Source organism: Microtus ochrogaster, unplaced genomic scaffold, assembly GCF_000317375.1.
Source record: "Microtus ochrogaster isolate Prairie Vole_2 unplaced genomic scaffold, MicOch1.0 UNK20, whole genome shotgun sequence".
NCBI classification, from domain to species: Eukaryota; Metazoa; Chordata; class Mammalia; order Rodentia; family Cricetidae; genus Microtus; species Microtus ochrogaster.
In genome coordinates, this window is record NW_004949118.1 from 831,484 (window position 1) to 848,088 (window position 16,605).

The window sequence follows — 16,605 nt, forward strand, 5'->3', positions numbered from 1 at the left end:
TGCTGGTATTCATAACTAGATGCGATACGAGAAGTATAGATTTGCTGGTATTCATAACTAGATACGATATGAGAAGCAAAGATTTGCTAGTATTCATAACTAGATGCGATATGAGAAGTATAGATTTGCTCTGTGCTTCCTTCTCTCCTACTTCTAGAAAACCAAAGACATAGAGGTTATACTTCTAGCTTTCGAATGACGATTTGAACAACCTTGCAAATAATCTAAGTCTATTAGATCTCAGTTTATGTGAGAAAAGCAAATGTCTATGCAGGCCCACTGGGCTGTGGGGGGATTAAATATTACGTAAACACCTTGCATGTACTAGGCACACAGTAATGTTTTATTAGCTCGTTCTTTCTCATTAGTCCTGACCTTGGGAAAATAAACATCTTACTCTGGGGAAGAAGAAATTAAATGGTGTCATTTTGGTACTCATAGTACTCCCAAACAATCATTATAATACTGGGCCCCAAGTCACTAGTGTAGAGTTTTCTCAACCTTAGCCCTTTAGATGGCATCTCTGACTTCTACTCTCTACATCCCTGCAGCAGCCCTTTGGTTATGATGATCCAAAACGTCCCCTGACATTGCCAAGTATTCCTTTAGAGCATAGGTTCTCAACCTGTGGGTCACGACCTCTCTGAGGTTGGACTGACCCTTTCACAGGGGTCACCTAAGGCCATCAGAAAACACAGATGTTTACATTCTGATTCAGTTATGAAGTCGCAACTAAAATAATTTTCTGTTGGGGGTCACCACAACATGAGAAATTGTATGAAAGGGTCACAGTTTTCGGAAGGTTAAAAACCACTGCTTTAGAACCAAAATCCATACTCCTCACCTCTGGCTCTACTCCTGGCTATTAAGAACAACAACATTAGTGGAACATGGGTGCTATTTCGAGAGAGGAACCCTGGGAGATAATAAAATTTAGAGAGACCATAGGATGAGGCCCTAATCAGTTAGTACTCATAGGAAAGGGAGGGAACACCTCTCCCTGCCATCTAGGGCAGGGCAAGAAGGAGGCTGTGTCTGAGCCAGAAAGAGGGTCTTCAGCAAGAAGCAAACCAGACAGTTCCTTGATCTTGGACTTCTCAGCCTCCACAAAGTGGAAAACATGTTATTTAAGATGCCAAGCCTGTGATTTTATATATATATATATATGGCAGCCATGTGGATATCAATTTTAATAGAATAGGAAATCTTGCAAAACATCACAGATATGTATTGTTTAGTTATACACATTTCTTTTTAACTTTTATTGTGTTTATTTATTTTGTGGGTGTGTCAGTGGAAAGCTTATAAAAACTGGCTCTCTCCTTCTGCCACGTAGGCCCCTAGGATTGAGTTTAGGTCACCAGACTTGGTGGCAAGCAGGGCCATCTTGCCAGTCCTGAGATAAATTTCCTACTCCAAGTTTCAGTTAAAAATATGAAAGTCACCAGAAGCTGAGGAGATGGCTCAATGGGTAAAAGCACTTGCTGTGTAAGCCTGTAACTCCAACACTGAGGGGCAGACCCCGGAGGATTCCCAGGGCTCACTGGCTGGCCACCTTAGCAGAAACAGTGAACTTCTGGTTCAGTGAAAAGCAGCGGTACAAGAAGACAGCTGACATTCAATCTGACGTACACACACACATGCATGCACACACACACACACACACTTATTTAAAAGCCACTCTTCTGTATATAGAAAATCTTTTAAAGTTATAAATAAGGGTCCGGCCGGGCGGTGGTGGCGCACGCCTTTAATCCCAGCACTTGGGAGGCAGAGGCAGAGGCAGGCGGATCTCTGTGAGTTTGAGACCAGCCTGGTCTACAGAGCTAGTTCCAGGACAGGTTCCAAAACCACAGAGAAACCCTGTCTCGAAAAAAACCAAAAAAAAAAAAAAATAAATAAGGGTCCGGAGAGATAACTCAGCAGTTAAGAGGTCTGGCTACTCTTCCAGAGATCCAGAGTTCAATTCCCACCACCCACGTGGCAGCTCATAACCAGTTATAACTGTAGTCCTATGGGATCTGTTCCCTCTTCTGGTGTGCAAATGTAAATGCAGACAAAACATCCACATGCACAAAATAAAATCTTTAAGAAAAATAAAATTATAAATGATCACATTTAGTCGGGAAGCCCTGTAAGGCAAGGTGGAGAAATATAGAAAACTGAGGTCAACCGAGGGACTTGCTCTCAGAGTTGCACAGAACCCAGACTGCCAAACTTGTAGTGAGAAGGTTTTCACCTGATGTTTTAGGAAGATCTCCTCCAGGTTCCAAAAGAACAGGGACATCGAAAGCGTAAGAGGCCTTCAGTAGTGGGTCTACCATTAATATGTCATATCAGAACGTTAGGTAAAGTAGTAAGACTAAGTTTTTCCACATTGACTTGGTATATCCATAGTTCTCTGGAAATGAATAAAGGGCAAACAGAAACCAACTTCCGAACAGCCAGGTTCTTTGCCCCTCCAGACAACTGAACATGCCTCTCTCCTTTCCTCCACTAACCCCTGGAATCAGTTCAACTGCCCTCTGGGGACGTCTTCCAGAACTCCCCAGGTAGGTGTATTTGTTCTTCTATAACCTTTCGCATGTTTGTTCCTCGTAATTCCCCCTCCACCCCCAATTTCTGTTCCATCCCATAACCCCATCCCAGAGATAGCAACTGTTCATCAGCAGCCCGGGGCACAGTGTTTACCAGTTTAGTACGTATTGGCTGATTTGACGAGGACCGGGAATTCCTACAGAAGCCAACAACGCAGTTTTCCAGGTGAAGGGGAAACTGAACTGCCCACTTCCTTGTTATCATCTACAGGGGTTTTGATTTTCCGCCGCAGGACAGCCAGGCCCGAAGGCCGAGTTTCCCAGCGTGACAGGCCAGTACCGGATAGAGGGTAGTGCGCTGCTGCCTCCCAAGAACCTACCACGGTTTGATGCTTCGGCCCTCGACTTTGTACTGTCATGGCTTGCCACCAGCTGTGTGCCCAACTTTCCCAAAAAGTCATGCTAGACCCCTTAAGTCCTTGACTCCCCAGAACCTGCTCTTGACAGTCTTGATTCAGGGAGCTGGGGATGAATTACCCAATTATTTATATTTTTAGTTAGCACCCCAAATGATTCATATTATCAAAGAAGGGAGGGAAATTTTGTTTCTGTCACCTCTAGGATTAGGACTTTTATTTTCTTCAGTGGCTTTACCTGAGTTAACTTTAAACCATATCACGTATGTTCCATGAAGAAAACAGCTGGTCTTAGGACTATTTAACACGTATCATTTAGAACAGCGCCTTCGTTTTCCTGGGTCAAGCGATAGAGCTCTGGAGATGAAGAAGAAACTCTACAACTGCTCTGGTCTCGCCAGGGTCGCAATCTGCTTCTGGGTCCGAGCTGGTACAGCCTCTGCAGGATTCCTGACAGGGGCGAAGCGGTCCAGGAGGTTTTCCCTTTAACCAGAACCATCGCTGGCAGCCGACTCACGTAAAGGAGACCTGAGGGGTAAATGGATCCTGCACTTAGTCCTATTTCACCAAGTCACCCTCGAGCGATGGGTGGAGCAGGAGTCACCATCAGGGCTAAAGGGGACTCTTGCAGGAAGTTCCAGGGAACTTTTTTGGGGGGCGAGAGTGGAATCTGGACCAAAGAGACAACGGGGCCCTGAAAGCTCAGTGTTCCCTCCCACGTGGAGTGTGAAGTACTCCATAAAAGGCCACTTCGCAGCTTTCCAAATGGCTCGCACACGCCCTCTCGGCGCCGAGCGGACCCCGAGGTGCTGACCTAGACGCTGATTCACGCGAACTTCCTGCACAGGCGCATTCCAGCCGGGACAGCGCCGGCGGGCTCGGGGGCGGAGCCGGTCCAGTCACGTGCGGCCCCGCGTCCCTCCGCGATTCCCCTACAAGGACTGGAGCCGGGGCCCCCGCCCCCCGCCACGCTCTGGAATGCCGGCGAAGGAAAACGGCGGGACGGACGCAACCATCTGCGGAAGGAAGGGGGGAGACGATCGCAATTCCAGAAGAGACGCGAGAAAGACGAAGAGTCAGTAATTGGAACAAGAGATCCTGTACACAACCCTCTCAGTTCTAAGTTCCGCGCTCTGTGCTGCCCATGGGCGCCGTGCTCCCGCCAACCTCTCGGGCATCTTCCCTGGGGTCCCCTCCCATCGTTGCCGTCCCACGGAGGCGGTGGGAATGGTGGCTAGGCTTCCTTCCGGTTTGCTGGAGGAGGCCGGAAGTGGCCTTTCTGGGGCAGCTGGATAGTTGTTAAGTTGGTGAGAGCTGCTGGCAAAGCATCGCCGAGACACCGTCGATTCTCGCGGCTGGGCAGGGTGAGTGGGGCTGGCCTCGGGGCATGCGTGGCCGGTCCCGAGAAGGCGTCCCCGCGGGGCGGCGGGAAGCGGGGAGCACACCTGGACAGGTGTGCCTGCGTGATCGCGGGCGGCTGTGGGCTGGGAAGCCGCGGGCTGGGGCGGCCGGGACAGCCGGGACGCAAACTTGCTCTGTTTGCCAAACTTGGAGCTTAGAAGATGATGTTCAGCTCGCTGGCGCCGCACGCCTGGGCCCGCGAAACCGGAGCCCCACAGAGCTGACTCCGAAACTATGTTTGGTTGCTAACGTAACTTGCCAGAGAGTTTGCAGATAAAAAAAAAAAAAACCGTAGCACAGCCGCCCTCTGCAGCTGTTGTTGCAGCTGTACGGCTACGTGTTTAGTAGGAAGAACCCATTCAAATTTAGCAGCTCAGAGGGCGCTCCTCTAATTAGAACTTTTTCTTTGATGTTTGAACGGGGAGGAGAGATTGGGGTTACGTTTGTCTCTCGAGGGGACTAAGTCGACTTTACAGAGTCCTTCAGTAAATATGTAAAATATTAGAACTTTAGAGATCGATCATTTAAGATTTTAACTTCTTATATGCAAAAGTTTGTATCAAAAGGTGGAAAAAGCGAGTTTACTGAAATTGCTGGTATTTTCTTTTTCCGAATGGCTCTTGATAAGGATTAATAGAAAAGCATTTTATCTTCAAAAGTGAGATGTAGCAGACAAGTCGATCCTGACAACTAATTGACTTTTTAAAAAGTGCTCGGACTTCTTGGGTGTGGCTGTCTGGGAGATTTGAATCGATTCTCAGCTGGAAGTATGCCTGAGAAATGAAAACTTGGCTTTCCTTGGTACTGAAACACCCAACTTGAAAATATACTTTCAAAAACTGAATTTTCCCACACACCCAAAAATTTTATCTTGGAAACAAATGGCACTGATGAAATGAGACAGATTTGATATGGAGTTTGAAGCAGGCCAAATACCTACGTCTTATAGCACGCTAGGAGATTCTGGGATGGGAGTTTTCCAAGGGATATATCACCCAGTTTTAAGGGTTTTTCATTAAAAGGCATTTTAATATAACTTTTCCTAAGTATACTTGTTTTAGATATTCGTTAAAGGATTTTTCTCTTTTACATGTGTTACCAGTTTTAGGAGCTATGAGATCCTGCTATTTTAACTTAGGCAATCTCATGTATAATTTAGTATTGATTGGTCCCACTTCATAGCTTTCACAGGCAGCTCTGTTGTTGTTACGGAAAAAATGTCACTATGGCCCAGGCTAGCCTAGAACTTGAGATGGTCCTGCTTCAAGTGCTAGGATTATATACTTAGTTGTGAACTGCCACACCCAGCTTTAGTTATAAATTCTACATTTCTAAAGATCCTGAAAAATCTGGTATGTATAGAAAGCCTCTCTGAGGATCTGTCTTTTGTTTTCCCATGTCTTCATAGTCCGATGTCGTCCTCAAGCATGGACTCCCATCTTAGCAAACTAACACACAAAATCGCTCAGGCTGGGAATGTAGCTTAGCAGTAGAGTGCTTACCTAGCATGTGTGAGGCCGGAGGATCAATCCCCAGAACTGCAAAAAACAACCCTCCCCATATTAGTCACTGCTGAAGCACTGTTAACTTAGCTTAAAACATTATACGCCTTTCCATCTGTAAGCCAGAGTGTCCCGACCACCTTCGACTGCCTTCCTTCTCTTTCTGATGCTTTGAAACCCTCATGTGCTCGCTAGGCCAGTCTGCAAATTTCCCTGCTTTTCAAGTTTCACCCCAAAGATCTTTCCCAAGGCTTCCAAAGTGAGGAGGATCTCACATGTTCCTCTCATGCACCCTAAATAAAAAATAGTCACAGTGATTGTAAAATATTTGCAATTTCACACGAGAATTGTGTTTTACATCTTCACTTTTGGAGACGGTAGAAGAGTGTCTTAGAACCACAGCAAAGAGAATTCTACCAATTCTGTCAAACATTATCTCTTTGAGATCATAGCACTTTTCTCCACATGATCCCTTTACCTAAGTTTATTCCAGCCAGGCTTGTAGTTCGGTGTGAAAGAATAAACAGTTTCTATTGTTTTGTATAGATGCCTAATTGACCATCCCACGCCTGTGAAGCTCCAAGTTTCTGCGTTGGGAGATACTTGAATCAGTCTTATCTCCTTGAAAAAGTTGAGGCCTAGGGAGTAACTTGCTCGACGTTACGTTATCGGATTTGGAAAGAATTAACTGCTTGAATTAGGATGGAACGTCTGACTCTTGATTATAAACAAAGTTTCTAATTTCCAACTGATAATGCCCTGGGTTATTTAGCCTCCCCTCTCGTTTTAGACAAGGTCTTACTTTGTGTCCTTGGCTGTCCAAGATCCACCTGTATCTGCCTCCCCGATGTTGGGATGAAAGGAATTCACCACCATTCCCGGCTTCATTCTTTCATTATTTTTATGCATTGTTTTAGCTTGAGAGTCATACCTCTGAAGTGTATGTAGCTCATTTCATAAGTTGAACTAATCATTGCATTTCCTTATAGTTGCCTCTCCAACTATATTTTAACTTCTTTAAGATAGGTCACGTATGTGCTTTACATTTTTAACTTTTGACTAGTGTTCAATGCTAATAACATTTGATATGCATTAATATAATTAGCTGGTCCTAATACAATCATTTGAATTAAGCATGGGATGAGCTAAAGTTCTGGGTGAAGCTGTTGTTAATGCTAAATAAAACACCAGAAAGGAATCTTTTTGATTGTTTTGTAATGCATTTACTAATGTTTTGGTGGTTGAAAAAGTCAGTGGACTCTGTTGCTTCTGGAGTGTGGGGCTCAGGAACTCTGGTGGGGCTGTCCCTTTCCTCTTCGCCACCACAGGCTTCTGGCTTGTCAGGATGACACTGGCCCTGGGAATGGCCGCCATGCCCAGATTAAGGGGGTGTTTGTTCTTTTGGATCATGTGCCTGATTCGCTGAGGGTGGCCATGCATTCTTGTTGATGGTGGTCCTTACAGAAGAAGTGTCTGGTTTTAGCTGACCAGGTCTGGAATTCATGACCACCATGACCCCTTTGCCCCCAGCCACAGCCTGCACTCCCATAGTCTTGCTGTGAGTCAACCTGTTGTAGCAGGAGTTGCTGGCCTGCGGATTGCTGTGCGTTCTCTTTTTCCCCTTGATCAGGAAACTGGAGAAGTTCCAAACCACTATCCATTGCACATGCGCAGACATGGCGGTATCTCCTTTCCCTGTGGCGACCGGAGACGGAAAGAGTACATTTACTAATTTTTAAATGCATGGTTTAAATATAGGAAATATAGTCTTAAAGGTTACATGTGACTTTTAACATGTTAAGCATTTTTATAAAGGAATTTTAAAAGTGCACCCATCAAATTTAGTTTCCGTGAGATTTTAAAGAGTAAAAATCCACCTTTGTCAGCCATTTGACTGATTCTCATCAGCTTTTCTGTTCTTAGCATAACTGACATTCCCGTGTCACTGGGGAAGGGAAACAATGTTGTCATACAAACAGGCTATTTTTGAAGATGATTTTTGACTTGCAAAGGTGGACTATGCTTAACATTGGAGAGCTGTGGACTAGTAAACATGTGCCACTCGCCGGAGTTCGTGAGGGCATTTAAGAGACGCATCCCGTCATACCTGCCGTTAGCCATTTAGATCAGGGGAAAGAATGCAACTTCGTGTAGTAAATGAGACGGACGCCTCCATAGAGTGAATGCATTTTACGAATGCTTTCAGTAGGCTGTAAAAGACAGTCTCCTAAAGGAGAAATAAAAGTAGGAAATTTGGGAATATATAATTTCTGTGCTGTGCATGGCATCTTTCCAAAGACATCCCGCTGTACTGCCTATGTGCAGATGGATTGGATTTGTGACTGACCATCCGTTTAAGGATTTCCTACGAAAACCTGAAACCAGATTTCCATAGGGAGCCGTGTGAGCAGAGCTGCTCTGATGTTTCTGTAGCTGTTTGTGGTCTGATGATGTGGTGTGGTCAAGGAAGGAATGTAAGAACTAACTTCTTTTTTGTTTTTTTATTTTTGTTTTTTTACCTCATAGGAAGCATTCTAGAGGTCACTTTGGGTGCTGGAATCTAGGTAGCGGTTCATTCTTTGCAGTCCACAGACTTATTTTTAGCGCAAGGGCATGGTGCTTGCTGCATCATGGCTAGATGTTGTTTTCAGAACGTAAGCTTTAAAACTGTTATCTTGGTCAGAGTGGAGTCAGTAGTCCCTGTTTTAGCCCTGCCTGGAGGAATATAACTCAGCAGTGGCTTAGGCTTGCTGATCAGGATTCTCTGCTGGCTGTCATCTCCACCTCACCCTGAAGAAATGGTATGCTGGAATTTTATTATCTGATAACTCGGTGGTTTTCCACTTCAATCATTTTGTATTGTGTTCTTAAAGTTGCGTGTTCACAGGAAAAACATTTTCATTTTATGTATTAGATGTTCTTTTAAGTTTTACAGGAATAAAGATATTAGAGAGTGAAGATAGAATCTGTGATCTTTAGGTGTTCTTTAAACGAAATTGCTTACAGCTTGTACTCTGATTTCGAAAGAGAAGCCTTAGCTGTATCTATCGGGTGTTGAGTGCAGAGCAGGTCTGTATAAAGTACAGTCTGTAAGACTTAACGCCTGGTGAATTAACTTCAGTTTCTATGCTTTTATGTTAGCCTTTCAGCAAACTGTTATTGAACGACGCTGAATCTGGAAATGAGGGTGTGATCTGAAATGTTCTCTGACTGGAAGAATAGCACCTGTCAGTAGAGGTTGGAAGGGAAGACCTCTTCCATTGGTCATTCTTTCTGATGGCGTGAGCTACAGGAGGCTAGGCTTCTGAACACTAGTTAGTACCTCTTAGCAAACCCGTAGTGCTAATGTATAAGAACTGCTACTGTTTCCTGGGTATCTAAGGTTTTTTTTTTCTCTCTCTCTCTCTTTCTCACTCTCTTGTGCGCATGCATGCTTGTGCGCACACACACTCACATACACATGCACGCACCTCCTTGGATTTTTTCTGTTGTTTTTAGGCTCTATGGTAGTACTAGGGGTATGTATATAATCTTGATGTGCTGTGAACTGTGACTTGATGTTGGTGGAATTAGAAGTGATGGTCCTTTTATAAAAGATCTTTCAACTTTAAGAGTGAATGAATTCAAAACTGAAAACTGGTTTTTCTCTTTTAGTTTGGTTGTTGGGGTAATGGTCCTGAACGGCTAGAAATCTTGACACACGTGGGTTACCCCACTGAAAAAAAGACAATTCCACTCATCTTCGTTAATCTCTGTTGTTATCCATACTTAGTAATCTTAGATGCTGATTTTATTTCCCTTGAATTCTTTCTTAATTAGGATTTAACCACCACCATGTCGAGCAAAAGGGCAAAGACCAAGACCACCAAGAAGCGCCCTCAGCGCGCAACATCCAATGTGTTCGCCATGTTTGACCAGTCCCAGATCCAAGAGTTCAAAGAGGCCTTCAACATGATCGACCAGAACCGGGATGGCTTCATCGACAAGGAGGACTTGCATGACATGCTGGCTTCAATGGGTAATGTTCACTTACAGTGTTGATGTATTAGCTAGGATTCCCTTAATGTTTTCATGATTCTTAAAGCTCTATGGAGTCTAAGTGATTGATTTAGGAGCAGTGTTTCCCACTGGGGCACACGCAGACGCCTGTGCCTATCTCAGGGTTGGGCTGAAGGGCTGTGTGTGCATGCAGGTATGTGGGTGCTGTCTGAGAAAGTGAGTGCATATAGCTCTTTCAGAGGACTTGAGTTGGGTTCCCAGCACCCACATTTAGTAGCTCACAACCACCTGAAACTCCAGCTGCAGGGGGATTCTCTGGACACCTGCACCGTTGCGCATGTACCCCCCTCCCCAACACACACACATAATTAAAAATAAGTCCTAATAAAGACAAAGTGAGAGATCTTGATTAAAAGCAGTATTAATCCTTCCGCCATCTCACTGGAATATTACATATTTATTGTAGATCTCTGAACTTTCCCCTTGTTTTGCTATCATGAACCCAAATAGCAAACAATATAGTGGTTTCATTTCCTGCTAGAATGTTTACGGTGATTAAGCGTTGGTGTATTTCGCAATGTAATTATGAGTATGGCTCCTTTTGTTTAGGAAAAAATCCAACTGATGAATATCTGGATGCCATGATGAATGAGGCCCCGGGCCCCATTAATTTCACCATGTTCCTCACCATGTTTGGAGAGAAGTTGAATGGCACAGATCCCGAGGATGTCATCAGAAACGCCTTCGCCTGCTTTGATGAGGAAGCAACAGGTAAGTCAGGGTGACTTAATCACAATGCTGTTTTAGTTATGTAACAAGATACACAGTATTTAAAGTGTGGTGAGTTAGCACTTTTTGAAGGTTTTCTCCAGCTTTTCGTGTGCTCATCACACACCTTACTCCTCCTCCCTTCCACATAAGTGTGTGAGTGTGACTTGTAGACTTTTCTGGGCTCCTTAAGTATTAGTCGTTTTCAGAACTTTGTTGGTTAAATTTGCAACTTCTTTGGGAAGCGTACTTACTCTTTTACTTAAAGGTTAATTGCCCAAGGTCCTGGCTGTCAGTACTGTGTTAAAGGAGTAGCTGGCCAGAGCAGCGTGGTAGATTGCTATAGACCACAGCACAGTAGTCTTGTGTTTGCCTGTCAGGCATCTCTGAACTTCAGATTATCCATCCCATGTGCTATCTAACCTCTATATTAGAATATTCCAAGAAGACCTTAGACTCTGGTATCAGGTGAGCAGGTTTCAGGTTCCTCTTCTGCTGTATGATAGCTGTGTATTCAGGCAGGTTACTTTGGTAAGGTTCTGTTTTTATTTTTTATTTATTTATTTTTTGGTTTTTCGAGACAGGGTTTCTCTGTGGTTTTGGAGCCTGTCCTGGAACTAGCTCTTGTAGACCAGGCTGGTCTCGAACTCACAGAGATCCGCCTGCCTCTGCCTCCCAAGTGCTGGGATTAAAGGCGTGCGCCACCACCGCCCGGCTCTGTTTTTATTTTTGATGAAACTGGCAATACTATGACCTTATCTCGCAGGGCTGTTACGAGGATGAAATGGGGGATGAGATGGGTAGCTAGTGCCAAGCATGCTGCTGGCATGGAGCTGACTGAGAAGAAGGAAGTGCTTGGTGCGGTGCTGCAGGAAGCTGAGTCTGGAATCATGGCTTTGGGATATAGAAAACTATATCCCCCAAAACACAGACCATTAAAACTAACAGTGTTAACTATTGGAATGCCTGGTCCTTTGGCAAAAGGAGAGGAGAAAGCATATGGGGCCTATTTTCTAAGATTTCCACAGTGTAGAGAGGGAAGGCGCCCTCTGGTTGCCAACATTACTACGTAGGCTAGTCTTAAATGCCCGTGGTTGGCAGGGCCAGCTGGTGGAAGCATGCTCTCCTCGCTCTAGCTTTCGAGCTCCCCACAGCATGGCCATTTCTGATTTTCACATATGACCGCCACAAAAGAGGCACATGTGTGCATGTGAGTGTGACTTGTAGGCTTTTTCCTGGCTCCTCAGAAACAATAAGCCTTTCCTCTCTTTCCGTGCGCCAAGTTCTTCACTTGTGTCTCTCTCCTGGCACGTGCATGGTGGGCATATTTTAGTTGTGTGCTTACTGCCAACCACAGCTCATTCATGTGAGTTGGCTGGAGTGAGTGATTGATTTCTACAAAGCTACCCGTCTAAGACTTTAGGGGCCTTCTTTAAAAATGTAGGATTGGAGTTTCTTTGTTAATCTCATCTTGTTTGTCGATCTCACTTTGTGGGAAATGTATTCTTAGTGTATTAATTTCACACCCAGGAAGTTGTTTGAGTCTGTTCTTTTCTGCTTTGTGACTAAGCCTGTTTCATTTCTTCCCCACCTATAGTATATTAAGGGTTCTTAATCGTTGTGCATGCAAGTTACTTGAGGAGCCCTTTAACACTGCTAGTACTAGAAAGAAATGAGGGCTAACACAGGGGTCTGCTTCTGTTTTGTGAGTAATTCCATTCTTTTTGGCAGGAGGGTTTTATGGAAATGTCAGGTAGCAGGTGGCTGCTATTGGCTTGTACAGTTTGTATGGCCTCTTGCTGAACACCAAGCCAACAGGAAGGATGTGGGACAGGCACCAGCAGAGTAATGCCATGAGCATCTGGTTGTCTCTGTTAGGGTTGCAAGCCGGTGAAAATACATGGACTGTGCAGTGGGTGTGGGTCTTCTGATCCTCCATTCTTTACCCTCCAGGCACCATCCAGGAGGACTACCTGAGGGAGCTGCTGACCACCATGGGCGACCGCTTCACAGATGAGGAGGTGGATGAGCTCTACAGGGAGGCCCCCATTGACAAGAAGGGCAATTTCAACTACATCGAGTTCACGCGCATCCTCAAGCACGGAGCAAAAGACAAAGACGACTGAAGAACTCCAAATTCCAGCTACATGTTCGCTGTTGCCACTGGGGTATTTCTGAGGTTTTTCTCCTAGAACCCGGTGCATGCCCTAGCTTACTGCTTTTTGCTGTCTGGTTTTGTATTTATATAATCTCAGCCTCTTTGGGCCACATGTATCTTTATAATCAGACTGGAAATGGGACTTGGTGTCGTTATCCAACCAGAAAGTAAGGTAACGGGGCTTACAGGCAGTCTTGTCCCTCCTGTGCAATAACTGCAGCCCACACAGAGTCAATATATTTTTTCAGAGAAAGTTATCCACTCAATTTTTTCTGAATGATAATTAAACTTTCTTGATAAAATACTTAGTTGTTTAAATTTATTTCCCACTTGATTTTAGTTTCGCTTGCGTCTTTGAAAGCAAGGCAGATGAAGTGAACAGCATTCCTGTGAGCTTGCTTAGCTCCTTCCAGTGTTCCCTGTCTTTAAAAGCAGCCCTGGTTTCCTCTGCACCTGTTTATTTCTCCCCTCTCGGGGAAATCAGATTATAACTGCCCTATTTGGGTTTCCTCGACTTGGTCTACAATTTTGAAAACAATTCCTGCATAATTGTGAGCACTTGAGCAGCTTGAGATACTAGAGGTCGACGCTCTTGCTTTATCTCCTCCGACTTCAAACTTCTGTACATTACTTCCTGCCCCTAAAATAAGATCAGGCCACTAAATATACTAATTTTCATTTGTTGTATCAAAAAACTATTCAGCGCTAAAGGTTCTATGGAATGCTTTTAACAAAAAGATTTCTGTGTTGTGTTTCCAGCTGTCGGAAATACACATAGTATTTTTTGTTGTGTACAGTTTTTCCCTTATAGCAACCCCTAATTTGTTTCTGCAGAGAGTCGTCGTCGTGTGTGAGCTTTAGACACTCCTAACCTACCCACTGTCACAACAGCTGTGGCTGCATGCCTGGGAAAGTGAGGTCATTGTTTCGATCCTAAAAATAACTTTTGTTATTTGTGATAATTCAGAACTGTTGCTGAGCTAATCGGGAAAACACTTGTTCTGTTTAGTTTTCTAATGTTTCAAAAATTCCCAAGTTTAAAAAGGTTTGAAGCAGGGGGATTGGTGGGTTTGCTTCAACAAGACCCGTCCTTGAAGGAAACCATTACCTCATTTGATAAACAATTCGGAATGCCTTTGAGCAGCAGGTTAGAGAGCCAGAGCCGCCAAGTGGAATGGGGGCAGGGGACAGGGCTCTTTGCTTCCTTCAAGATTACAATCTCAGAAATCTGCCCTAATTTCCTTCTTGAATTTCGTTTTTTTTTTTTTTTAAGCAAAATAACGTTTTCAGCTTATCCACTCAGTGCTAGTCTTGCCGAATTTCCATTTCTACTGAAAACAATACAAACCCCAACCTACCACCTCAGCGTTAACACATCTTCAGCCAGGGATAAGTTATTTCCACTCTAGGAAGAAAGTACTACTAAAATTATCTCTCGCAGCGTCCATCTTCATCCGGACAACCCCATAAACAGACATTAGGAACAGTAGTAGGTGGTCAGCCCTCAGTGAAATGAAACAGTTTGCTAGTGGGACCCTGCGTAGTAGCTGGGTTTTGCTTACACAAGAATGGCTGCCAATGAAAAGCTGTCAAAATGTCTCCTAGCAACGGACTTGACTACAGAACCAGTCTCTAGAGTTTCCATGATGAGAATGGTCTCAAAAGCCTCAGGAAACCACTCCAAGGGGCAGCACCCCACCGGTCTGCTCATGGTCATGTTGCCTTTGAGACTCAGTGCCCAGATTGAGTGCATCTGACCAGGGAACCTGAGACTTAGGGCAGGAAGTGAATGCATGCAGCTGGGACAAAGGGAGGACGGCCAGAATAAAAGGCAGACTGAGGAGAGGAAGGAAGGACAAGTGGACAGTGACAGAAACAGTTACAGAAAGCTGGTTTAGGAGGAAGGAGCATGGTTACCCAGTCACAGAGAAGTGTAGGGAGCTTTGCCATGCGTCAGCCATTAGGTAGTTCAGAATGCAGAAACCACAATGAAACACTATAGTGAACAATGCGGACGTTTAGGGCTCTGGCAGATCTGCAGTTTCAAGTCCCAGTTCTGCTACACCAGGGATTTCTTCTCAGGCGGGCGTAAGCAAGTAGTAACAAAGCTACTTAACCTTTGTTAACCTCTTTCTCCACTTCTAAAATAAATCAATGCTGTTCCTAATTGCATTTTATGATTAAAAGCAACATGGATCTAGAGCTGGGTGTGGTTGAATAAACCCCACTCATTACCCAAGTCGATTTGTGGTCAGGCTGTTCTTAAATACTGGCTTCCTCATCGGAAACAGGAAGGCTTCCTTCGAAGTTTGCTACAAAAATTAGAAGCTTGAAAACGAAGGTTCTGAATGCAGCAGATATGCAAATTGTAGTTTTTCTTATTTTGCTCACTAGCGGGTTCCTGAGAAGAAATCCTGAAGGGAAGTCAAGGCTTTCAAAGGGCCTATTCTTAACGATGAAGTCTTTTATAGAGGGGTAAAGTCTGGCCTTTGTCTGATCCACCCCTTCAGCCTCACTCCCTGCTTTTTTGAGAGGGGGTCTTGCTGTGTTAAGTTTGCTTTGAGCTCAAGATCCCCCTGCCTGCTTCTCTGCTACTAGAATGCCAGGATTAAAGGCCTGTGCCACCACAGCCTGCCTGTCAACTGGTCTTACATCATGTAGGAAGTGTTAATAGACTGTGACAAACTCTTAAGATTTTATAAGAAACAATTATTTAAACAATGACTTAAGGACAGACGGCATTGAAGTGGAAAGAATACTCAGGATTAGACATAGTATCAGCATTACCTGATTCCTACCCATTAAAAACGGAAATTATTATCCATCTCTGACCTATTCAATACCAGCGCCAGATTTTCAAGTGCAGAGTTAAAGCCACCCTCGGTTTATTTGGAGGGTTTTTACATCTTATATGTGTATTTTGCTTGCGGAGGGAGTGAGTTGCTCATTCCCTGCTGCCCGCATCTGGATGGTTTGCAGGAGCTGGTTCTCTTTGCGGGTCCTGGGACTAACTCAGGTAGTCAGACTTGGTGGCAGGCACCTTCACCTGCTGAACCATCTCGCTGGCCCCTACTTTTTTTGTTGTTGTAAGTACTGCTCTGTGCTGGACACAATGGTGTCCCTACCTTCTAGGAATTTATGATCAGACTTCTAGAATATGTAAACTCCAGAGGGAAAACCTTTTTTTAATTGTCTCCCCAGCGCCTGGCACATATTTAGGTGGAAAAAGTGCTTAATCAATTACTAGGTTGACTATTCTTCATTATTTCAAAATAGTGCTACTCACCTAGATTATCCCAGAATAAGGGGGTTTAGAAAAAAAAAAACTTCTCAAAACTACACCATGCATAGTATCTAGAACAAATCCTGCGCAGCGCGTACTCTTAATTCTAGCCTTTCTTCAAGAATAATTCAAAATTGGCTGAGCCCTGATAATCTGCAAGTGGGAACTGGGGAGAAAGTAAAGGACACTGGCCGGAGACCGATTTCAAATCAGCGAAGGGCGGCTCTGGAGCTCACGGGCAGTGCTCAGCCTCCGCCCTCTTCCGTGTTACATTCCTTCTCTAGAACTGTTTATCTAAAGTTCCGTTCAACCAGGCCAACCGCCCTTTGCTAAACCAAGCAACCCCGGACTGGCCGCTACGGGCGCCAGGGGACCCCAAAACCAGGGCGGATCGCGGCCCACCCGGGTCAAATTCCAGCGCTGGCGCTCCGCCCTCGGCCGAGGAATGCGGAAGGACCGGGGGACCGGCACGGGAAGCCGGGGAGGCTGGCGGGTCGGGGCGACTGCGGCAGGGGGATGCAGTGCAGGTGAGTTGGGGAAT

At 44.8% G+C, this 16,605-nt stretch overlaps 1 protein-coding gene, 1 long non-coding RNA gene and 1 pseudogene across 3 annotated transcripts in view; 1 reads left to right on the forward strand and 2 right to left on the reverse strand.

Annotated features, from left to right (window-relative positions):
- LOC113458408 overlaps positions 1 to 4,111 on the reverse strand; it is an 8,396-nt gene extending 4,285 nt beyond the window's left edge. Inside the window, exons 1-2 of the long non-coding RNA XR_003378795.1 lie at positions 3,768 to 4,111; positions 3,192 to 3,481 (exon numbers count right to left, since the gene is read on the reverse strand). This is a non-coding gene — a long non-coding RNA (uncharacterized LOC113458408). The remainder of the gene's footprint in view (positions 1 to 3,191; positions 3,482 to 3,767) is intronic.
- A 101-nt stretch (positions 4,112 to 4,212) lies between these two features.
- LOC101993201 (myosin regulatory light polypeptide 9) lies at positions 4,213 to 13,089 on the forward strand. 2 transcript variants are annotated; one of them, XM_005367555.3, is made up of 4 exons: positions 4,213 to 4,317; positions 9,676 to 9,874; positions 10,465 to 10,626; positions 12,577 to 13,037. In XM_005367555.3, exons 2-4 carry the CDS (start codon positions 9,691 to 9,693, stop codon positions 12,747 to 12,749), a joined length of 519 nt encoding a protein of 172 aa, XP_005367612.1. In that variant the 5' UTR covers positions 4,213 to 4,317; positions 9,676 to 9,690; the 3' UTR covers positions 12,750 to 13,037. The 2 variants fall into 2 exon arrangements, with proteins under 2 accessions (XP_005367612.1, XP_005367611.1); XM_005367554.3 differs by lacking the exon at positions 4,213 to 4,317 and adding an exon at positions 8,637 to 8,657 and having other exon boundaries at positions 12,577 to 13,089.
- LOC101979063 lies at positions 6,958 to 7,547 on the reverse strand (annotated as a pseudogene).
- Positions 13,090 to 16,605: the final 3,516 nt, after the last annotated feature.